The sequence below is a fragment of the Rhinolophus sinicus genome, chromosome 13 (assembly GCF_057876585.1).
Source record: "Rhinolophus sinicus isolate RSI-liver-muscle chromosome 13, RSI-T2T, whole genome shotgun sequence".
NCBI lineage: Eukaryota > Metazoa > Chordata > Mammalia > Chiroptera > Rhinolophidae > Rhinolophus > Rhinolophus sinicus.
The window spans coordinates 15,519,219-15,543,980 of record NC_142513.1 but is presented as its reverse complement, the minus strand read 5'-3'; the positions used below and the strand labels follow the sequence as shown (position 1 = coordinate 15,543,980).

Below are 24,762 nucleotides of genomic sequence, written 5' to 3'. Positions count from 1 at the left end.
TGAATTTTAGCTGTTATGCTAATGCTGCAATTCAGGTTTAGCCACTGTCTTGGGCACAATGGAGTCACAGTGTAAAGACGATTGCTTGAAATATCAGCAGTAAAGACAGTCTTAAGGGTGTAGGCAGGCTATTGTAGTGGTAAGAATACTACTAATAATTAAAATTAAATGTAATAGGTGCTTACTGTGTGCCAGACACTATTCTTCACACTGTATATGTATCATTTTATTGAATCCTTAGAACAACCCTTAGGGGTAAATATTGCTACTATTATCGCCACTGTACAGATGCAGAAACTGAACTATAGAGAGATCATATCATTTGCCCAAGGTCACACAGCTACTAAGTGGTGGAGCTGGGGTTTGAGCCCATCAGTGTGATTCCAGGGCCAGCACAATAGCTGCCGTACTTCCCTGGCTGCTGCGGACTTTGCTGATGCTTTAATTCCACAACAAGGGGGAAGGGCCTTGAATGAGTTCATATTAAGAATATTAATGAGTGGGTGAGCCATAAGAGACATGAGTAGGTCCTGGATTTAGAGAATTGTAGTTTTTCTGACAACTAGTCTACTCTTGGCAGAAGTTCAAGTTAGGGAGAGCCAACTGAAAGGATTGGGAGTGAAGTGTTGTATAGTGATTATGGTCATCAGTCACTCCACTTTCATGTAGGTCATCAGTAGACTAGTCAGTAAAGAATGTGAAACTTTAGCTCTCCATGCTTTCTATATCGCCTTCATGCTTCTGTTGCGTTTATGCTATAATACCTTTCTCAGAGTTTGGAAGAGGTTAGTTATAACTATTAAGCCATTTGGGAAAAAGAACAGTTGACTCCCCCGCCCCCTTTTTTTTTTATTATTCTGTTTAGCAACCCCTTTCTCTACAGGGGAGAAAAAAAATTCAGGCGTAAAGACTGAATTAATACAGTCTTATTATGGCAGGGACCCCAGATGGCAGGGTTGGTCATTAAACCTCACTGGCTGGCTGTGGTGTTTTTCATTTCTGGGAATTGTTCCGAAGTCTCTCAGTGACTGATTATCCCATTTTAAAGCTTGAAAACATACAGTGTAGCCAGTAGTTTCCTGATGGGACCATCTGCATGCCTGTTCAGAAGCTGTTCAGAGAATATCTTAACTGAAAAACGTTTCCCTTTCCTGTGGTATGTTTTAGCCTAAATAGTAAACATTATCTGAATTAATGTGATCTTCCAGTAGTTTCTCCTCCCAAACATATTTACACATTTATATTCTCCATTCCTATTGCTAAATATTAATATATGTGGGATTATAGTCTTTCCTCTTTCTTTTACCCCAAAGATCATTTGCTTAAAGACCTTAAGCTTATCTTGATTGCCATCCTATCATGTAGTCCTAAAATGTTTGTTCCAGTCATTCTCATGAGTCACATTCTGTTATTTTTCTGGTAAACTTGGGTTTTCATCATGGCAGTATCAGCTATATGACTTGAGGAAGTGACAGAACCTTTGTTTCAGAGTTTCCTGGATTGTAACTGGAAGAGGTCAAACCAAACTGTCTATAAAGTTCTTTCAAGTTCTGCCATTCTGTAATTGATTCTAAGATAACTCAAAACCACCTTTCATAGCTATATGAAACTTGTTGAATAAAGACTTTAATTATCCTGAATAGTTAGTACAAAGGGAAATATTCTTCAAAAGAGTTTTGATTCTCTTGAGTGGAACCCTCAATTGTTGAATAGCATGTTTTTGCCTGGGTGTGTGTATGTTTCGAGATTTATCTCCTGTATTGGTGAATTGCACTTGTTTATGTTTGATGCTCTTTTTCTGTGCCACTGTGACAGCTCATCTAGGGTCCCAGTTCAAAGAAGAGCCATAAAGAAATGCCACCATAAGAATCAGTAATCATTTTAGGAACTCCCACCAAATACTTGGTTTACTGCCTCGTGGGTGACTTGTTCGCATACAAACAGCAGTGATAGAAAGTGTTCCTTGCTAGACTCAATCAGGAATTTCCTTTCAAATTGTATGTTAAATATCTAATACTCATATACTCATTATTTGATGGTATTAGAAGAGGTTTAAAGATGAGTAGATTTAAAAATCAGTGAGGGTAGTACACTGAGGTGACACTCTATAGCAGTGCTTTCCCACACTCATCTGAAGCTAATAAAATACAGTTTCCCAGGCTCTTCCTCTGCAGAATGAGTGTTTTTAGTTACTTTCTCAAGTAATCATTTGTCAGGGAGTTTTGGGAAATAATGCTCTAGAGAAAAGTACTAGTTAGTTTATTATTCATCTGTCAGACAGAGAGGCTTGGACCTAGGATCGTCTCCAGTTGTAATGTTCTATGATTCCAGTTTTTCTTCCTAACGGCCCCCCAAACCTACTTCTGGAAATGCTATTGGTCCTTATTTAAGTGCTTTCTCACCATGTTTCTTTGTAGGATGGTAAATTGAAAAAACCCAAGAATAAAGATAAAGATAAAGATAAAAAAGTTCCTGATCCAGACAGCAAGAAAAAGAAGCCGAAGAAAGAAGAGGAGCAGAAGTGGAAATGGTAACATCCAGCACTGGGTTAAAATGTCAGCTCTTTGATTCCACAACCTGATTCAGCAATAGTGTTGCGTTCTTAAAATTCATAACTTGATCTTTGGGCGAGGAGGGAGGTACTTAAAAGAATCTCTCTAGAATAATATTCTGAAGTTTTCCAGGTCCTAGTGAAAGCATTAACTAGCTCTTAACCTGTTGGATCCCAATACTAGGCCCCAGCATATACCATATTTCCCCAAAAATAAGACCTAGCCGACAATCAGCTCTAATGTGTCTTTTGGAGCAAAAAATTAATATAAGACCCGGTCTTATTTTACTATAATATAAGGCCGGGTCTTATATAATATATATAATATAATATACCAGATTGTATATTAATTTTTGCTCCAAAAGATGCATTAGAGCTGATTGTCTGGCTAGGTCTTATTTTTGGAGCAACAGAGTAGAACAGAATGAACTAGAAAAGTAGACCTATGTATATATGGGAATTCAGTATATGAAGAGCATTGCATTTAAAATGATAGGGATTATTTTAAATAAGGTGGATTATTCAATCCATAATGTTGGAAATACTGCTTGTTTGTTTAAAAAAAAATCTCCACAAGAAAACCTAGGTGAATAGTTTTATAATTGTAGAATAGTGAATACTCTTTGACGCAAACTACATAACCAGGGCCATGAGGAAAAGATTTATAAATGTGGTACATCAAAGTTAAAGTTTTTTATATGGCAAACAAACTTGTGCCATTAAAAAAAAAATCTTAAGGGAAAATATTTGCAGTACAAAGGGCTAAGAGTCCTACTAATTTGAAAAAAGGTCTTTTAAAACAAATATGAAAGGAGCAGTCTAATAGAAAAGTGAGAAAAACGCAATTCATTAAAGAAAATAAATGATTAGTAAACATCTTAAAATATGGTCAACCTCACAAATAACAAAGACACAAAGAAAAATAATAAATGATACATCTATTTGTGTAATGTCTCTCAGACTGGGAAAGATCAATAAGTATTAATATATCTAGGGTTGTGAAAATGAGAAAACGGGCATTTTCCATCGCTATGGGAATGAAGATTCAGGCAATCTAATTGAGGACAATTTAGCAATAGCAGGTTACTTTTGAGAAGTGTGTTTAGATGGAAAATTTTGTATTCCAGTTAATAAATTTTGGTGTTCAGAATTTTGAAATAAACATGTATTTTTTAATACTGACGTTACTTTAAACTTTATTTTTTATTAATAACTACTACGCCAATAATACCAATGATTTGTATTTGGGTTGGAAAAATTCAAATGGTCAGATATATAGGAGCTAGAAAAAAATTACAGTACCCTTTCCTCTCTCTTCCATTCCCATATTTTCTGTCCAGCTTTGAAGTAACCATTACTCGCAGTTTTGGTGTGTAGAGTTCCAGACCCACTTGTATGCATTTACTCTGTGGCTTTTATAATTTAGAAAAATAATCTCCCTAGTACCTCTGAGGGAAGGGGAAAGATCAGTGACCAGGGAGGTAGCTGAAAGGAGCAGAGCTGCGTGGCGGAAATGCCCTGTACAGCTGTAAATGGCATTGTTGGTGTGAACATACATGAGGTCAAAGGAAAGGAAAATCACAGAGCAAAGGAATCCTGGGCCTCTCTAGAGATCAGAGTCAGAAAACAAGACACATTTTTGTTTTTTGTTTTTTTTTGTTCTTCATTTGTATTTCATGTTTTCTTTGTAACTAATCGAAGTTTTTCAGTGATAGAATATTGAAAGGTTTTCATGACTTTCAATAAAATGGTCTTTTTAGATAAAATGAAATGACTGTGTAAACTGGGTTGTTATTGGGAGTCGTGAGAATGGTGAGTTAGTAGTTCCATCAGTCGGTTACGTCTCTCAGGGTTCTGTGGTGGGAACTCAGTAAGTGTGGAATGAACACGTTCATTTCCTCGTCATCACTAACTCCCTGCTGTCTTCCCCCTCCTTCCTTTGGAGTCTTGGCTCTTATTGGGCCCTGAAGTGGATACGCTCTTTTCCTGGCCCAGCCTTGTGTGTGTGGAATTAGGTACCCTGGAAGGGTCTAACAGCCTAATTTTGCTTCTGTGGTTGAAATCATTGTTGGTATTGCCACACATCAATTCTGAGGGACTGTGACCTTTCGTTTTTATTCTTGTGGTTTAAGTGGGCCTGGTAAGTCTTTAACGGAAGATGGTTGGGTTGGGGGTAAGCAGTCTTTGCTACAGCCTCCAATGCATGCTTTTCTCAAGGCTGACTTAAATTTTATGTGGTCTTAAGCACAATGCTTGATGGTACACTGTAAGTCTTTAGAGGTAGAGAACAGGAATGATTGGCCTCTTAACAGAGCTTGTCCTTTCCTTCTGTCACTATTGGCTGCCTATAATACTCGGAAGTCAGTGTTCCAGTTGTGACTGCCACTGATGGCCTAGTCAGGGAACTTAAATGGTAGTTTCTCACTCTCATTTTTACTGTTCCTCTTGCTATCCCACTAAAAGAATTACACACTTTTACCAGCTTGGCAGACATGCAGATCTTTTGCTCTCTCCCCCTTTCCCCCAAAAAAGAGTCTCTGGACTTGTTCATCCTGCCAAAAACAAACTTGGATCCATATCTCCCTCTCTGGTTATTGTGGAGATGGGAAAATGGTCCAGATCCCTCTGAGTGTCTTTACTGTATCACGTTTTCCCCATAGAATCAGTGTTACAAGTGGCTGCAATATGCTCAGACTCAGTTCCGTGAAAACCTATTTAACCCAGATCCCGTATTTTAACTGTTACCCACTATAGCTGTATAGGGTTTCAGCTCTGCCTTGAGTTAAGTACACCATTGTTTCAGGGCTGACCTGTTGGAGCATAAGTCCCATGTTTATTCTAAACAGATGATTCTGCACAAAAAGATGTAGAATCGAGGGAGTTTGTTGCTGGTCTTAGGTATGACTTTTAAATGGAGTCTCCTTTGGCACAGGTAAAATGCTGTAAGGCGTTAGGATTATAATGTAAGGAATTAGTGTTGAAAAACCAGGACTCATGAATACAATCAGTAATAGTGATAAGAAATTTAAGGAATATAGGTAGACATTCTCCTCAAACCAGAGAAACTGTCCTTGACTCAAGAGATTAACTTCCAGAAAGCTGTAGCATATATGACCTTGATTTCTGAAATTTAAAAAATTAAATATGCATTTTACAGTATACTGTGAGGTATTTGTTAACTGCAAGGGAGCTTAATTTCAAAGAGCACATGGATATATCCTTTTTACACACATTTCTAGCATTCTTCTACCTTCCCCTTGTCAAGCACATTTTATTGTCAAATTGATACCTTACTCGAATTAGTAAGTCAGTCAAGCCTGCTGTAGAGAAGTCATTTTGATGTTGAAATACGTGTTTTTCTTAATTCTGTTGGTGAACCACTGATGGAGACTGAAAGGGCAGCACTGCTCTCAGAGACGTGTACAATGGTGGTAGCTGATCCAGTGATACCAGCCAGCCTTTTGGAGGGTGTGTTCTATCTTTCTGTTTAAACTGAGGTTTAGGGTTGAGTGATTCACTCAGTCTCTTAATTTGCTTAAATGGTAAAGAAGTTCACTGTGAGTCCTCAGGTGAACATGTTGGAATAGAAGGAATTATTAAAAACAGTTTGGAGTCTTAATTTAAAAACACTGGAGTTGAGAAGAAGGGCACAAGTCCCCTCACCGTTACGCTGTGATTGCTATAGATGGATTTCTTGCAGTTGCTCTCACATGCATACATGCATATGTACATATTTTCTCTGATTTGGAGAGTAATAATAGACTCGGGGACTTGGGTGGGTGCCTGCATCCAGGCCTTATGCCAACATCTAGTTGGGAGATCCTGCCAGTATTAGATCTGTCAAGTGGTAGGTTGGTTATAGAGGATCTTTAAGGTTCTTCCAGGTCCAAGATTGCATTAAATCTTGACTTTGAGGTTTATTTTTTTAAATTATGTTTAGTTGTGGTAAAATAGCAAAATTTACGATCATAACCATTAAGTATTAAGTATATTCACATTACCGTACAGCCAGAACCACCACCATCCATCTCTAGAACTCTCTTCATCTTACAAAACTGAAGCTCCAACAGGAACTCGCCCTCATTCCCCTTTCCCCTAGCTCTAGGTAACCACTGTTCTATTTAGTCTCTGTGAGTTTGCCTACTTTAGGTGCCTCATGGAACTGGAATCATCAATATCTGTCCTTTTGTAACTGGGTTAGCAAGAAAATGTCCTCAAGATTCATCCATGTTGTAGCATGTATCAGAATTTCTTTCCTTTATAAGGCTGAATAATAATCAGTTGTATGTATAGACCACATTTTGTTTGTCCGTTCATCTGTTGATGGAGACTTAGGTTGTTTCCACCTTTTGGCAATTGTGAATAGTTCTGCTGTCAACGTTCTTGTACAAGTATTTGAATACTTGCTTTCAATTCTTTTGAGTATATTCCTAGGAGTGAAATTGCTAGATCATATGGTAATTCTGTGTTTAAGTTTTGAGCACCCGTCATGCAGTTTCCATACAGCTGCACCCGTTTACATTCCCACCAGCAGAGCACAAGAGTTTCATATTGTCCACATTCCTCCTCAGCAGTTGTTCTTTCTGGTTTCCGTTTTGTTTTTAATAACAGCCATTCTAATGGGTGTGAGTGGTATCTTGTGGCTTTCACTTATATTTTCCTAATGATTGGTGATGTTGAGCATTTTTTTAAGATGCTTATTGGCCGTTTGTATATCTTTGGAGAAATGTCTATCCAAGTCCTTTGCCTATTTTTCAATTGGGTTTTTTGTTGCTGTCGAGTAGTTTATATGGTCCAGATCTTAACCCTTTATCAAACATATGCTTTGCAAATTTCTCTTAGTTCATGGGATGCTTTTTCACTGTTGATTGTGTCCTTTGATGCATAGTTTTAAATTTTATAATCCAATTTATCTAAGTTTTCTCTCATTGCCTATGCTTTTGGTGTCATCTAAGAAATCATTGCTAAATCCAGGGTTATGAAGCTTTTGCCCTATGTTTTCTTCTAAGAATTTTATAGTTTTAGCTCTTACTTTGGGTCTTTGATACATTTTGAGTTTATTTTTGTATATAACGTAAGATAAGCCAATTTCAATCTTTTTGCTTGTGAATATCCAATTTTCCCAACACCATTTGCTGAAAAGACTGTCCTTTTCTCCATTGAGTGGTCTTGGTGCCCTTGTCAAAAATCATTTGAGTACATATGCTGAGTTGGTTTTATAGTATGTAATTTTATTTGATATTTCTGAACTTTGTTTAAAATATTGGAGTTGGAAGATAATGGGAAGTAATAGAGTGTACATAATTGGTCTTCAAAATGATTCTGTAGAACTGTAGGGCTTTTTATTTTAAGGTAGAAATAGTAAAGATTAAAATCGGTGAAGTTTTTAAATATTCTCTTTGTATGACAACTGGCTGACTCTTAAAATGAAGGTAGTGGTAAGAGGTCTGTATAATTCTGGAGAACGGAAGACTGAGACATATCAACCAATTGCAGTGCGTGGTCCTTAACTGGATCCTACTCTACAAAGTACATTTTGGATACAATTGGGAAGTTTGTAATATGGTCAGGGTTTTAAAATGGTACTAGGGAATTCTTTTGTTACATATGATAATATTGTTATGTGAGAAAATATGCTTATGCTTATTTTTATAGATATGTTTACTGAAACATTTATTTACACTGCAATTTACTTTGAAATGGCTCAGCAAAAAATAGGAAATTTAACATAACATTAACAATAGTTGTACATAGGTGATGGGTATATGGCTCTATGTTTGATCATTGTTTTAAACAAAAAGGTTTTTTAAAAGCTGTTTGCACTGAGCTTTACATTCACTTATCAGTGTCTGCTAGATAGCTCTAGACAACCCACAAATACCTTGAGCTCAGTATAACCCAACTGAACTATTATTTCCCAGTCTTCTGTTCCATTATGTACTTTCTCATAGGGTTGTTTCCCCTATACCTTCACCGGGCATCTCCATTTCCAGGAGGACTTTTCTTATGTATCAGCCTCATAAACAATACCTCTGTCATGTATTCCATTGTGGTTTACTGTTATACCATTGTGGTGAAACAACTGTTTCCATTTCCATGTCCTCACTTGTTGCCGAGTTCCTTGAGTAATGACCTTATGTATCCAGTGTATTTGAACTGAACTGTTGACATGTATTTTCCTCCATTCCATCTTATTTGTTGTGAGTGTTGGCTTTTTCAAAGTGAAAGACACTGGTTATTTTGATTCAGGCCTTGAATGTGGGACTCAGAGTCATTCCAGAGCACCCACCGGTCAGTTGAGCATATGATAATTTTGGCATTTAATAGATGATAGATAATCTCTGCATCAGGTGAAGTGACCACTAAATGAGGTTGTACCTTGTCTTTGAAAGGTGGGAAGAAGAGCGCTATCCTGAAGGCATCAAGTGGAAATTCCTAGAACATAAGGGTCCTGTGTTTGCTCCACCGTATGAGCCTCTTCCAGAGAGTGTCAAGTTTTACTATGATGGTGAGTTGTTCCAAGGTTGTCCAGTTCTTGGCCAAGAAAAGAGTGTTTCTATTTAGGAATAGAAAGTGAGGAAGGATCTTATGCTGTATAATCTTTTCTGTTTATTTCATTTTGTTTTATTATCATCATGTGGTTGGGGGGGAGGGTCATCAGGTATTTATTTAACTCTTAAAGGCCCATTTGGTGCTGAAAAAGTGCCATGAGAAAGGGGCTGTTAATGTTTTATCTACATGGTCTCAAAAAGGTCCTGTGAGCACATAGCTCACAGCACTTGGTCTTACAAGCTAAATGTTTTCATCTGAACTTCATTTCTAAAGAGTTATTCTTTGCAGGAATTCTTAGAAAAACCATACTTGAATGGTAGTGTTTTATTTTAGCGATACAATGCAAACTGACAAACTCTCATCACTAGAAACAGTACGAGTATTTGGTTGAGGATTAGTCTGCCATCCACCGCTGGGTAGGGCTGGTAGGTGTCTGTCACTCACTCTACATAGCAGAACATTATGCCTTTGCTGTATGTGCAGTCAGGTCTGATGAGCCGCTCTAAAGATATGCCCTGCCTACTTCTCTTAGAACCCTCAGAATTGTCCGTTAACTATTACTGGTATTTCTGTCCTTGGGAGATGGTAATGATCAACTGATTTCCCTCATTCCCAGAGTTCTATCCAGAAATGGCTAGAGTATATTGTTCCTCAAACCTTTATGTGCTTAAGATTTCCCAGGTGGATCTGGGCCCATTTAATAGGAGTGGAGTAGTGTTGGGTGCTTCTGAACCATACTTTGAGAAACACTCAGCAGGTGAACTGCTGAAAAGCATCAGTGATGAACACTCAAGAGTTCTGCATCTTTGTCTACCAGCAATGACCTCAAGGCCATGGATGCTTATAGGTCAGCGTGGTAGTTTATACTGAAAGGCTGGGTCGTACAAGCAAAGGTCAACGTGGTAGCTTATACTGAAAGGCTGAGTTGTACAAGCAAGGGATGTGTCGAACTTGGCAAACTGGAATTTGTTTTTTAAAACTATGTTTGTTCAGTGTGTCTGTCTTCAGACACCAAGACCCAGCAGTGGTCAGTATTGACTGATCTCTGATCTCATGGTGTTTGCAGTCTGGCAGGACCCTGTAGCCTCAGTGACACATGCTCGCCTCAAAAGAAACATTCTGACCTGTGTTCACCAGAGACCACAGGACAGTTCTACTGTTAGCCTTCACAATGGGTCATTCCTGGAGACTCTTAAACGTGACTCACAGTCAACACTTCAGTGAAAAGAAAGAGCGTAGGACCTTGAAAAAGAGTCCTTAAAGTGCAGTATTCTGTAGCCCTAATCTGGGCTTACCAAGAGCTTTAGAAAGCTCAACTGGTAAAGCTTCACTTTGAGGTTCAAAGTGATTTGATGGAAAGCTAGATTCCCTACTCTTTGGGGTTCTCTTACTTTTCAAGATGGGAAGCCAAAGCCTGAACAGTCATCACTGCTTGCCATGGTCCCTTTCCCCTTCTTCCCCAGTCCTCCATCATAGAGCCCCAGCTCCCGGGCTCTGGTATATTTTCTGATGGTCTTTTCTCTGGAATTTCTTTCCTTTGTATGTAAACTCCCACTCTGCAGTAAGTCAAGAAGTTGTATTCGTCTTATTAGTCCAAATTGATACTACTGTAAGTCCTGCCTACTCTCTAGGGAAGTGAATTCTCAGACTCCTTTAGAACCTGCCAGGAAAGTGGGGCATGAGCTGGCGGAAGCAGTGAATTGCTTCTAAGAAGGTCCAGTTTTCAGCTCTGACTCAGCAGTTTCTTCTTCCTGGAGCTCGGCCTTTTCCACCAAAGTGCTACCATTGCCAGGAACCAGCAAGTCCTCGTCCCTCCACTGCTGCTGGGAGCTGGGGTTTCATCTTTGACAGCTCGTCTAAAGTAGGAAGTTTCAAAATTGCTTCCAGTGTTGGGACAGAATTCAAATTGCCCAGAGTCTCCATTAAAAAAAACGAAAACCTGTTTAGTGTATACCAAACAGACCTGAGAACAGTGTACATTCTTTCTTGCCATTTATTTTATTTCATTCTAGTGACTTAATGTTTTCCTTTATATTGTAAGCATGTTACAACTATACTGGCAACTCTGGTTCAGATCTGAATGGGGACATTCCGAAGTGCAGGAAACCCTTGAAAGCCTGCCTATTCCCGTGTCTGTAGCTTGGGAGGTTGAGAGGGGGAAGGAGCGCCACCTACTGGCCTTTTAAGTTACGGATTCCAAGCAGGTTCTTTTTGCCTACCGTGAGTTTCATTTTTGTGTTTCAATTCCCTGCATCCCTGTAATCAGGGATGATAACCTCCCAACCATCATGAGAGGAGATATCTTCTGAGTTTGCAAATGAATGGGTTTCTGGTTAAGTTATAGTTTTCTATAGTAAACGTGAAAGTCTTTGGTGAATTATCAGTACCTATGTAATAACAGTAAGGTAGTAGAATAGTATTTAACTTCATTTTAAGTATAGCCAAATTATTATGCCATGAATTAGTTCCAGGTGGTGTTGTAAAGTTTTAAGAAAAAAATGGAAATTGCCCTTAAAAGTACTTTCAAAAGTACTCCATTTGAAAAGTAAATTAAATTCCCAAGTACTTGTCTTTTATTGCTTTATCAACTACTTAAGGGACACAAAACCCTTAGGCCCCATTCAGATTTACTTTACACTGTGTGACATCATAATTCTGTTAGAAGGGCTTTTACTAAACACGTAAATGGGGGCATCAGTCATCCTTTGTGCTCTAGACGAGTCCGTTTTTCCTGAAAGGGGCTAATGCTTGTATTCCAGGACAGTGCGTCTCAAACTCGAGTGTGCACGTAGGCTACTTGGGGGCCTTGTTAAAATGTACCCACTGATTCCGTAGCACTGGGGCGGGGCCTGAGATGCTGCATTTCTCACCGGCGCCCACGTGGTGCCAATCCTGCTGGTCCTTGAGTGGCAAGATTCTAGAGGAAGGTCTTATTTAGACTTTTCATATGGGATATCTGGGCTTGCCTGCTATGGATATATATTTTTTTTATTCATATTCCACCCACCTAACTCGAAAGAAGAAAGATGCCTATTTCTTTTCCCCACAATTCCTTTCTTCCACTCCCTGCCCTATCCTTTCCTCCCCTTCTTGAACAGAAGCTGCTTAGCTTAGCAGTGGCAGGAGTCCCTGTGAGAATTTGATTTTTAAAAACCATTGAAGAGGTGTAAAGGACCCTGCTTGCTGAAAGGAAAAGGAAGAGTGACTGGGCCTCCCCCAGCTCATCCCTGTCCTGAGCAGGCACCTGGGAACAATTTACTGGCATAGTCTCCAGAGAATGACCCAGGTAAATATCTGCTAAAGAGAAGGAGCATTTATACAAGTAGCTATAAATCAGAGTATTGTCTTTGTTGTTGTTGTTGCCATGTGTGACCAGACCTTTGTATATCTTGGGAAGGTACCATTATTAAAGCAGATTTCTCCAGAGCTCAGTATTTATACTCAGGACATGAACACTACATCTCATTTTCTGGAACAATTTTTTCTTCTAGGTAAAGTCATGAAGCTGAGCCCCAAAGCAGAAGAAGTAGCTACGTTCTTTGCAAAAATGCTCGATCATGAATATACTACTAAGGAAATATTTAGGAAAAATTTCTTTAAAGACTGGAGAAAGGTATTGTATGTAGCGCATGTATTGATATCCTAGCACCTTGCAGAAATATTGATCAACTACTAATTAATAAGCTATAATTTGACAAAAAATTCCCTAACATAAAATTTGAGTTTTATTAATTTTATTGTAATAAAAGTCATTATTTTTTTTTTTTTTTTTTGCTCATTTACTATATTACATAAGGTTTTTAGCCAACAAGAATGCTTACGTTTCTTCCCTCCCAGCTGTCACATGGCTGCAGCAGGGACTTTATCAGATGAGGCCAAACGGAAACCCTCAGCTCCAGTTGAGCAAGAGAAAGTTTGTGTCTGCAGGGCCACCCTGTGTCTGCTGTTGCCAAGGGAGATCTAAAGTGATGTCCCTCCCAGTCCCTCTTGATTCTTGATTATTTGCTTTAGGTACTTTCTGTTCTTAAAACCATGTATTCTATATCTATATTGTGATTTTAAACAATCTCATGATCCTCAATTGAATAATGTGGACAGAGGCTGAGCTGAAGTTTATATTCTGAATAGTTCTGGAATAAGATTTAATAAGTGACTAGGGCAGGGACAGTGAGAGAATGAGAGAGAATGAGTATGGGACTATTTTTCTCATTACTGAAACAAATGGCATGTGGTCATGTTTCGCCAACTGTGGTATCCAGATGCCTGGGGGATTGCGGCAGTGTGCTGAGGAATCCAAGACACTATGTAAGAGTTACCTTTTTAAATGATAAATCATTTTAAACATTTTTCTGTCAAAAACGTAACGTATAATAGAACAAAGTAATAAAATTATTTCTTTTTTTCAAAACTCACTAATTTAGATTGACTACCTGTCCAGACACCTTTGACTGAAAAAATGCTGCTTTGCTGTCATTGCAAGGAAATCTGGGGGCTTAATTAGTGTATTTACTTTCTTCTTCTATCCCCCTTTTTTCTTTTGACTAGGAAATGACTAATGAAGAGAAGAATGTTATCACCAACCTTAGCAAATGTGATTTTACCCAGATGAGCCAGTATTTCAAAGCCCAGGCGGAAGCTCGGAAACAGATGAGCAAGGAAGAAAAACTGGTACCATTTTTTAAACCTCTGGAGGATTTTGGAATAGTGATTAGTCCATCCAAGTTTCTTTTTGGTTCTTATGACACACCTTTGACTTTAGTCATTTTACATGGCTCTCTGCTAAAGATTTAGGAGTCTCAACCTAGTAAAATCTACATTTTCTTCAGTGTTTTATGTAGGCTTAAAATTGTGAACAAGCAGTTTGTTTAATGGCTCAATATAAGAACCCTGGTGCTCTACTTACTTGAAAACCAGTCAGTAACTCAAATACCTACCCCACTCTGGTTCCTGGATATTTATAACAGATAAAATAATAAGGCCGTGTGCCACCCTGTTCTTTGACCTGTGTGACACTGGAATCTAGCCAGGGTCATTCGTATCCACCTTCCAGCCTTGGCCATCGTCATTCCTGAAGGATATGTCCAGTATCCAGCTGGGATGTCATTTTCTTCTAGAGTACTGGGAGGCAAACGATAGGTATCCTGTTTGGTAAAAATGCTTTTATTGGAACACAGCCACATCTACTTGTGCACATGTTATCTATGGCTGCCTTCGTGCGACAGTGGCAGAGCTGAGTAGTCGCAACAGAGACCAGGTGGCCCTCGAGCCTAAAGTATTTTCTGTCTAGAAAAAGTTTCCCAACCCCTGATCTGGAGGAATCCAGGCTGGAGTTTCGTTTTTTTCCAAATTGGAGGTCCAAGTGTTAAGGAATTTAAGAAATTCTTTGCACTTCAAAGCCCTGTAGTTTCAGCATGTTATAAGACTTGCATATTTTTAGGCCACTGTGTTTATGTAAGTCATTGTTTGATTGTGCCTATCTGACCTTTAGTTTAAAATTTGTGAATTACTATAAGAATGATAACTGCATCAGATTTTTCAGTCTCAGCTTAGTGTTTTTTCTCACTATTCCAAATTAGTGAAATTTGGTTTATTATTTATTTCGGGGGTGTTTTTAAACTTAAAAACCACTTTGAAGCTTTGTTCTTGGAGTAATGATCCAAAGATAGGGAGGTTTCTTAAGTATCCCCTTGTCAGAGCCCAGCCAGGGACACCTGCTGCCAGCAAGTTCTGAACCTGTTTCTACCCACAAGGCAGCAGGACTTAAACTGAGCTGCTGAGTATAATATGAATGAAGTGGCTGCAGAGGGTAACGAGGCTCCAGATCCTTTCCCCTGCCTTTTCGGAACAAGGGTCACAGAATGCATGGTGTATGTACCTATATACCTAGGAAAGAATCCATAACAGGTTTGTTTGAGTTTGAAAACCCATGTGAAATGCTGTTCAGCTAAATGTTGGAACCTATTAGAGAATGAGGCCCTGTCAGAGGCTCTTCCCCACCCCCATGTTGACACACTGAACAAAAATGGTGTTGATTTTTAAAGTTACATTTAAAAATACCTAGGTAACATATTCATAAACGTATATCCTTAAAGATGAGAGAATCAGTTTTGAATTTATAGTTAATCCTTACAGATAGATCTTTGGGGGAATTTTATTGTATTCAAGTTTGAAAACTCTGTTAGAGGTTTTCCCTTATTTGAATTCATTTCTTAGTACCTTTTAGACTTTACCTTGACCTATTATCACATAAGAGATAACAGTATCTGAGTAGAGAACAGCCATTTGAATCCATTCTGAGTACTTCTTTGCTGTTTTCCAGAAAATCAAAGAGGAGAATGAAAAATTACTGAAAGAATATGGCTTCTGTATTATGGATAACCACAAAGAGAGGATTGCCAACTTCAAGATAGAACCTCCAGGGCTTTTCCGGGGCCGTGGCAACCACCCCAAGATGGGCATGCTGAAGCGACGGATCCTGCCCGAGGACATAATCATCAACTGCAGCAAGTGAGCGCAGGGCACCCTTGGGGCCGGAAATGGATCGCGGGGCTTCCGTGGTTCTCAGTAGTTGGGGACATCTCCCACTGTTTAGGGGGCAGTACAGTATTTCCATGTATAGATCTCCAAGTGCTTTTTATGTATTGACCGGTGAGGAGGAAACTTATAAATGCTCTGTAGATTTATCCACTTCAGGTCATGAAAGGTGAAATTGTGCCTCTCTCCTCCTGATTTGACTGCCCTCCTGCTTTGCTATTTCCACAGAGATGCCAAGGTTCCTTCTCCTCCTCCAGGACATAAATGGAAAGAGGTCCGACATGATAACAAGGTTACTTGGCTAGTTTCTTGGACAGAGAACATCCAAGGTTCCATTAAATACATCATGTTGAACCCCAGTTCACGAATCAAGGTAAGGGGTAGCTAAAAGCGGCACCAGTTAGTGGGACTGGTAGTCTCTTTTTGTTGAAATGTGATATTTTGGCCTCTAGAATCAACTTTGACAAATTAAAAACCCTCCCCCAAAAAAGAAGGCAAGTACTTTCATGGTTAGCATTATCTGGTGACCTCTCTCAGAGGTATCCGTTTTCTGTATTACATTGCAATGTTATTCATTTATTCACAAACATTTGCTGGAATCCTGATATGTGCCTGGCACAGTGTGTACATGGTGCTAGGCACTGTGTAGGTAAACAGGACAGATGCAGTCTCTGCCTTCACATCGCTTCACTTCCAGTGGTCAGAATGTGGTAAATGCATATTGGCTTCTGCAGCACCCTTTCTCTTCCTCACTTCTCCTGGCTACGAGGAAGGCAATAATAATTGCTGTGAATCCAGAAAGAAGTTGTAAGATCTAGAGTCTTACATACTTCTGGCTTTCTAAGGTTTCATCTGAGTAGATTCCATCAGGAACAAGTGGGATAATGTATGTGAAAGCACACTATCAACTGTTGTATTCCCCCTGTATTGTTAGTTACTGATACTATTACTGAAATGGGAAAACTGTTTTGGAAGGGCAGTCAGTTCTCGTTAGTCTGCTATGCATACCCTGCTTGGGAGAGTCCCACGGACTTCCTCCCTGAGCTATACTATGGAAATGTGAACAGCAGCCTAAAGAGAGAGACGGGTTCCACAAGAAAACAGTCAAGGAGTTAGTGAGTGTTTACATTCAAGGGACTGGGACTAAAGACCTTTGTAATCTTGGTTTATAAGTTATTAAACATTTGTTAAGATACGAAAGCCATAGCTCAAAAGGTTATATGTCTTATTGAGAATAAAGTGCACATTTTCTAGCCTATAGTTCTGTGTTCTGATGAGAAAAATATCTATGTTTTCTTCAATTCGAAAATGTCACTTTTCCTAGTTCAGAGTAATAGAATCAGAAAGAGAACCCTCATGGAGAGCAGAAGTCAAGTCATTTAAAGAAACATGTCACATTCCCCTTCTGAAATACGGCAAAGTTGTAGGCTGCAAAGGTGAATAAACAATAGTTTTAGCCCTCAAAGAATTTGTGGGCTGGTGGGAAAATCGAGTAAGAATTCAGTTTTATTAAATAGAAGAAAGAAAAATGCCAAATGCTTTAGATAAATAGAGCAGTTATTTCCAACAGATAGAGATCAGGAACAACTATATGAAGGAAATTCAGGGGAGGCTAGATAGGGAGCAGGCCACATCTTTAGAAGCTTCCGAAAATTTTTTTTGTGTTATCCTCAATCCAATAGGAAGCCACTGGGTTTTCAAGGGTGAGAAGGGGCTTAATACCAGATTTGTGTTTGAGAAACCTGTGACATATTGATCCTTCTGACTGCCGCTCTGTGGAGACTGGGTTGGACACAAACAAGAAGTTGGAGGACCAGTTGGAGGCTGTTGTAATACTCCGGGCAAGAAGTGGTGATGCCTAAACAGGATGGTGGCAGTGGGGATGGAGAGAGGTGAACAGATTGCAAGTGAGGTATTCTGTGTTTGCTCACAGGCAGGCTTAGAGCTGGTTGTAGGAGAGTCGCTGGGGGTAGTGGTTCTTGTTAGAAAAGCCAGGTGGAGTACCTCAGGGGCAGACACATACTCACTCCATTTATCGTGCACAATACCCAGATAGCTCCTGTGCGCCACAGGGATTTGTGCAGTTTTCTGGATGATGGTTATGGCAGTGAACCTACCAATCACCCAGATGTAGGCCCTGCCTAGAAACTTATGCCCAGGACAGAATGGCTGACACTAGTCAGCTGGTTTGGGATCCTAAGAGTCGTGAAGATGGTTAAAAGCTTGGCAAGTGGTACTGTTGAGGGAAAAAGAAATGTGATTTCTTCAGCTTTCTGCCAATCCTCCTCGGCTATTTCCCACTCAGCAGAAGAGTGAGATCTTCAGAGGTTGGAGTTTGACGGTGCTTTGAATAGTTTTTAACTGTACTGCCAGCAGAAGCAGTGTGCTCTTTTTGGATAAAAATAGGGACGAGCATTAGGGGTTTTATTTTCAATAAAATGCTTCTAATACACAAGAAGAGATAATAATATAACGAATACTCACACCCACCATCTGAATGTGTCAGACCTTAACATAATGTCCTATTCACCTCTTTCGTTGCGTAAAAACTATTCTAATGTAAACACAGTTGAAGCCCCGCTGTGTACCATTCATCTCCTTCCCTGGAGATTACTATAATGAACTTAATGTTTTCATTCTCGTGTGTGTGTTTGTATTTTTACAGCATATTTATGTGTGCATAAACAACATGTGGTATTGTTTTACAGGGTTTAATTTTAAATGAGGTATGTTATTGAGATCATACTGCCATGTATTTATTTCACCCAGCTTTGGTTTTGAGAGTTTATTATCTCGACATACACTTCTAATTTATCCATTTTTGTTTGCGATATGGAGTTCTATTATATAAAAAATTATCCTCTTGTCAGGAGACATTTAAGGTCATTTATAATCTTTTGCTATTATAAACAGTGCTGGAATAAACACATTTTCTGTGTGTATATGGATGAAAATTTCCCTCAAAGATTCTTTATATTTCCGAATTGTTCTCTAAAGTATTTGAACTAGTTTATACCACCACCATCCAGTCCCCCCGACAGGGAGTACAAGTTCATTTTCCACATCCTTGCCAACACTTCTGAAGTTTTCCTTTTTAAATTTTGACCTTTGATCCACTAGAATGTATTCTTGTGTATGATATGAGGTTGAGATCTAATATGTTTTTTCCAAATGAATAACCAGTTGTCCCAGAAGTATTTAGTTGTATTACCCCCTCTCTCATAAATCAGATTTCTATATATGTGTCAGACTGTTTCTGGACTCTCTGTCCTATTGGTCTGCTTATCTGTTTCTTCATCAGTAAGATACTATCTTAACTACTGTAGCTTTGTAAAATTTTACTATTCAGTAGAACAAGTTTCCTTCATCTCATTCTTCAACACTGTCTTGGCTATTCTTAGCTCTGTGCTGTTTTGTATTCATTTTTAGATAAATTTGTCGAGTTCCAATGAAGACTTGAGATTTTTATTAGAATTGCATTGAATTTGTAGATTAATAGGGGGAAAATACTAATATTATTTCATTATCTTATTGTTTTTCCAGTCCATGAACGTGTTATACCTCTCCATTAATTCATGTCTTTGAATATTTCCTCCAGTATTGTTTTGTAATTTTCTCCATAGAGGTTTTACACATTTTAAAAACCTTTTTTTCTTAGAGACCTTACAGTTTTTAGTGCTGTTGAACTATATTTTTTTTTATTACATTTCTGTTGGTTATTACTGGAGTTGTAACGCTGTTGATTTTTGAATACTGCTCTTATATCTGACAACATTGCTGAACTCATTCTAAAAGTGTCAGTGTTTTTTGGGGTTTCTATATAGATAATTAACTATAAATGAAGACAATCTTAACTTCATTTACATTAAACCTTAACTCTCTCTCCAATCAACAGTTGGGACAGTTAGATATTTCATTAATTTCTGTACTCAATACTTCCCCACTGGATTTACTTTTCTTGTTGAAATACATCTGTTACTGTTTCTTTAGTGAGGATCCATAGGTGGCAAATTCTCCCTTTGTTTACCTGAAAATTTCTTTATTTTCATCCTTATGATCTGTCTTTTATTAAATAAAGGATGCATCTTTATTATGCATTTATGCTATTTCTAAGTATAAATATAGTTTTATAGATACTCAGACTAGACTTTCAGTCTCAGGACTAATGTATTTTTATTCTGAAAATCTCCCAGCCTTTATTTCTTCCACAGCTGCTAAGCCATTCCTTTCATTTGCTTCTTATAGAGTCCTATTAGATGAATGTTGGAGCTTTTCAATCTATACATGTGTTTTTTTTAACTATATTTTCATATTCTTTATCTCTTTAGGTCTGGTCTTCATTTGGGGGCAGTTCTGTAGTAGGGCTCATTTCCAATTCACTAATTCATTTTTTTAATTATATCCAATTTAAAGTTTATCCCATCTGTAACTTCTTTCAGTTTATTTCAGTTATTTTTTTATTTTCAGGATGTCTAATTTTTATCTTATATACCTGATTTTATTTCATTTTATTTCTATTGGTTTATAATTTCTTGTCTTTTTTAGTGGATGTTTTATTTTTTTCTCTTTATACACCTTTCACTTTGTCAGATTGTTCTTTAAAATGTTTCCTGAAATGACTTCGTGTACTAATTATTGTTTGGGCAGTTTTTCTAAGCCATTTTCCTCTATTTGTTATAATCTTTTTGAGGGGGGTTTTGTCTACTTATCATCCCCTTTTCCTCCCCCTTTCTCTCCACTTCTCTGCTCATTCCTCCTGCCTCAGAGCGCGTCTTCTAGCCTATGTCAGCTCAAGCTAACACAGCCCCTGGGTTCAGAGCTCCCTTGTTGCATGGAACACTTTCCTTGCTATGGATGATCAAAGCATGATTTCACTGACCTGATCTGACCCAAAAGTCTATAAAATTAAGTTTTTATATGAGAGTGTGATGGGTGGCGATTGGTGATTTTATTTCTTGGTAGACGTAGGTCCACCTTAGGGGAGGCTGCCATCATGGGGCTTGGTTCTACATCTTTCTGCTCAGCCCCTAGAGATTTCTCCTGTTCTGGGGTTCTTTGTTTGGTCTTGTATGTATATTTTACTCATTCACTTTCCCCATGTAGTATTGTACCATTCTGCTCCATCTCTGTCTGCTCTGTCAAGATATTAAGCTCAAGCGTGTGACTTAATAGATTTTTGACAATTTAGAAAATTTGAGCAAAGGTAAAAAAAAAAGAGCACAGCTGAAGTGTGGGTTCCCTTTGATGTCCTCTGTTTTTGCCCCTTTCTGGAAACTTGGATTAGCCTACTAGGAGTCATAGCCAGGGTTATACTGTTTCCAGCCTCACAGGTCATTGAAAGGATTAGGGCTTTTGAGAGCCATAGTAACATTTGTTCCAGGTACTGAAAATATTGCCCTGAACTCGTGTACATCTTTCTGTGCTCATCCTAGTTTGTTCTGCTTTTCCTCCCAGGATTTCCATTATACAGACATCTTTTTGCAAGTGTTTCCATTCCCTTCCTCTTCTACTTTGTACCTGGTGCCCACAGAATCTGAAATAGCAGGGGAATGACAGTCAGCGTTCTGGATCCTGTAGTTAAACAAAGCTCTCTTACCCCAGATAAACCATGGATCTAGGAGATTACAAAAGGACTGCTTGTAGGGACTCACTGCTAAGTCTAGGGCACTGCCAGCTGGGGAAGCATTATGTAGTCTCGTAACCTGGGAAACTAGCCACTAGTAAAGGTAAGGTTCTTTAGACCAGTCTTAACTTTACAACCAAAATTTATCGTCATGATTTTACTTTCAGATTAAGTACAGCAAACTTTAGAATCAATGTTGACATCACATTATCTTCAAACCTATTAAAATATTCTTAATGCCAGATAAACTTTGCTGCCTTTTCTCTTTAGAACCTGTAATGCTCTGGGGTCTCAAAGATGTATATGTCTATAACCTTTGAAATGTAACCATCTGGGGATTAGATGGCTGGATTGAAGGAAAATGTCTGTATGAAACTTTGTAGTCTTGGGAAGCTCTGATTTTGGTGAGTTTTATTAGAAAAACAAAATAAGACATATGCTTATTTCTTTAAAACTATATTTTGAACCTGATTTCTTAGTATAAAATTCTAAATTTTCAAATGTAAGAACTGAAATATTAAAGCTTCTAGATAATATCAGAGTAGAATATCTGTACGACCTTAGGACACAAAATAAACACTAATGATTAAAGAAACAATTGATAAAGTGGACTTCATTAAAAGTAAAAACTTAGATTCAACAAAAGACACTGTTAAAAACAAATAAGTATTCAAGTTGCAGATTGGGAGAAAATTTTTGCAACATGTTTATCCATCTGACAGAAGACTTGTATCCAGAATATACAAAGAATTCTTATAACTCAATAATAAAAAGACAAACATCCCCATAAAAAAGAACAAAAGACTTAAATAGATGCTTGACAAAAGAAGCTAGAGGAATGGCCAATAAATAAACACATGAAAGAGTGTTCCGCATAACTGATTATCAGTGGAATGCCTAAGTAAACCACAGTGAGATACTAATTCCAATTCTAGGTATTTTTGTCCCGAATGAAGTGAAAACATATGTCCATAAACATACTTGTACAAGAATGTTAATAGCAGTACTATATTCCTGAGAGTCCAGACCGAAAACATCCACCAGGGGTCCATCAACATACAGATAACCACATTATGGTATAGCCAAACACATTAGAGATAATCGTAGAATATACCTTATATATCAGCAGTTAAAAAGAGGGAACTACTGATAAATGCAACAACACAGATGAATCTTTAAAACATGTTGAGAAGCCACACATAACAGCCTATACTGTATGATACCATTTATATAATATTCTAGATTAGGCAAAACTAAACTAGGATGATAGCAATCAGATGAAAGGATCAGTAGTTGCTTAGTTGGTGATTAACTGGGACGGGGCATGAGGGAACTTCTGGAATGACAAAAATATTCTCTGTCTTGATGGGTGGGTGTAGTGGATCAAAACTGATCAAACTGTACACTTAAATATGTATAACAAAAACTTTTAAAGACTTATTCAGAATAAAAGGTGAATGGAAAGTACTGGAAGAAAGTAACACAACTTAGTATCTGAAAAAGGATTTTCATAAAAAGACTATAAATTCTCTACAAATCAATCACAAAAAGACATATGTATGTGTATATATATATATGTATGTATATATATATGTATGTATGTATATATATATATATGTTTTGGGGTTTTTTTAAAAGATTTTTATTGGGGAAGGGGAACAGGACTTTATTGGGGAACAGTGTGTACTTCCAGGACGTTTTTTCCAAGTCAGGTTGTCCTTTCAGTCTTAGTTGTGGGGGGCACAGCTCAGCTTCAGGGCCAGTTGCCGTTGCTAGTTGCAGGGCGCTCAGCCCACCATCCCTTGCGGGAGTCGAACCGGCAACCTTGTGGTTGAGAGCCCACTGGCCCATGTGGGAATCGAACCAACATATATATTTTTTAGCCCCAACGTATATATTTTTTAATGGGCACGTATAAAAAGCTGGTTGAATTTTCTCTTTAAACATGGTATAAACATGGCCAGTTTGTTGCATCTTGTGTTTAAGTGATACATGTTTGGAGTTTAGAATGCCATTCACTGCCTCTTTAGTGTTCTACACAATGGCAGCTTCATATAGGGGTCATCAGCTAAGTGAGAAGTAAAGAGCCACTAAGAGCCACTGGCCAATACTGAGTTCTGGGGAGGGATTAGGGAACAGGATTAGCTCACCTCCCACTTTGCTATCCTGAATCCAGAGCCTGACCCCACTTACCTACTTGCCTAATGGATAAGCAGGTATATTAGAAAAAGAGAAAATACCTTGGGTCTACTGATTAAAAAAAAAAAGTCACCCAAAGAATGTTGTATGTAACTAATCAAATTAGATTCTTACCATTACAGAGGGTTGACTGAGTAGGGGAAGAGGACAAGGGTTAAAATGCAGCCCCCCTATAGTGGACGCCTTGTTTTACTGAGATGCTTTTGATGAAGACCTTGCCTGGAAGACCCAAATGGATATTTTATTTTCTAGAAGTAGTCTGAGAAAGCTTGTTCAAGTGCATTTTACGCTGTGGATTCTGTTCAGGGAAACTGAAGGCGCAGGGATAAGCATACTTCCTGGAGGCCAGCCCTCCCCTGCTGGACCGAGACAAGGTGGCTTCTGCACCCACCCCACCCCCATCTCTGTGTCCTTATTTGAGAGAATCCTGGATCCTTGTGCCAGGAGCCCAGCCAGCCTGTGAAGAAAAGTTGGTCTTTGTGATATCTGTGAATGAATTATTTGTTGAGTTTTCTAAACCTTGTTTCAGTGGCATGACTAACGGACTGAGGAAATAGAATTCTATAGGACTTTGAAGAGTCAGAGTCAAGCTTCGGTAGGCCCACATGCCTTAGAGAAGGGAGAGCCCAGTCTTGAGCTGGAGACTGTACTGTTAGAGACAAGCCTTTCGTGTCCTTGCTCTCTCCCTGCCCTTTTCCCTGCCCTCCTCCCTGCCTCCCCTCCGTGCCCCCCTCCCCCCCTCCCTCTCACTATCCCTTTCTCTCTCTTCTCATCTCTGTCTCTGTGTAAATAAGAACCGTTGCCATGGAGATTTATTACTACTAACTTGTACATGAGGACAACTTGTATGTATCACATCTTTTCTTATTCACTGTTGTAAATGTCAAAATGTACTTAGAAAAATCACTAATAAATTTTCAGCTTCCCATTGTCAGGAAATAGAACTTAGATATTTCTTCTGTATCACCAGCTACTAAATCACCCACCCACAACAACACGTAGTTACTGAACCTCTTGTTTTGTAGCCAAACAAGTAGTACAGCTCGTCCACACACAGCTGTGGGAGAGTGCCGATGACTCCTTAGCATGCCGGGTAAGCTTCATTTCTGAGTGTTTGTTACAAGTAGAAGACATTTCTTACCCCATGTACCCCACACTCCCGCATGCTCAGAAGGCCACTTATCTTGCCACAGTTCTTAATGCCTCGAGGACCATGTGTCCCTGTCATAGGCGGGATCCAGGCATATGTGGGTAGAAATCACTACCCATCTCTTTTGTTGCAGGGTGGGGGAATTAAGAGCAG

General features: G+C 38.7%; 1 protein-coding gene across 1 annotated transcript in view; it reads left to right on the top strand.

The window, feature by feature from the left end:
* TOP1 (DNA topoisomerase I) overlaps positions 1 to 24,762 on the top strand; it is an 80,808-nt gene that overhangs the window by 45,351 nt on the left and 10,695 nt on the right. The window contains exons 8-13 of the mRNA XM_019749059.2: positions 2,418 to 2,530; positions 8,944 to 9,059; positions 12,595 to 12,716; positions 13,649 to 13,771; positions 15,423 to 15,610; positions 15,866 to 16,010. Coding sequence (XP_019604618.1) covers positions 2,418 to 2,530; positions 8,944 to 9,059; positions 12,595 to 12,716; positions 13,649 to 13,771; positions 15,423 to 15,610; positions 15,866 to 16,010 — 807 coding nt within the window. The remainder of the gene's footprint in view (positions 1 to 2,417; positions 2,531 to 8,943; positions 9,060 to 12,594; positions 12,717 to 13,648; positions 13,772 to 15,422; positions 15,611 to 15,865; positions 16,011 to 24,762) is intronic.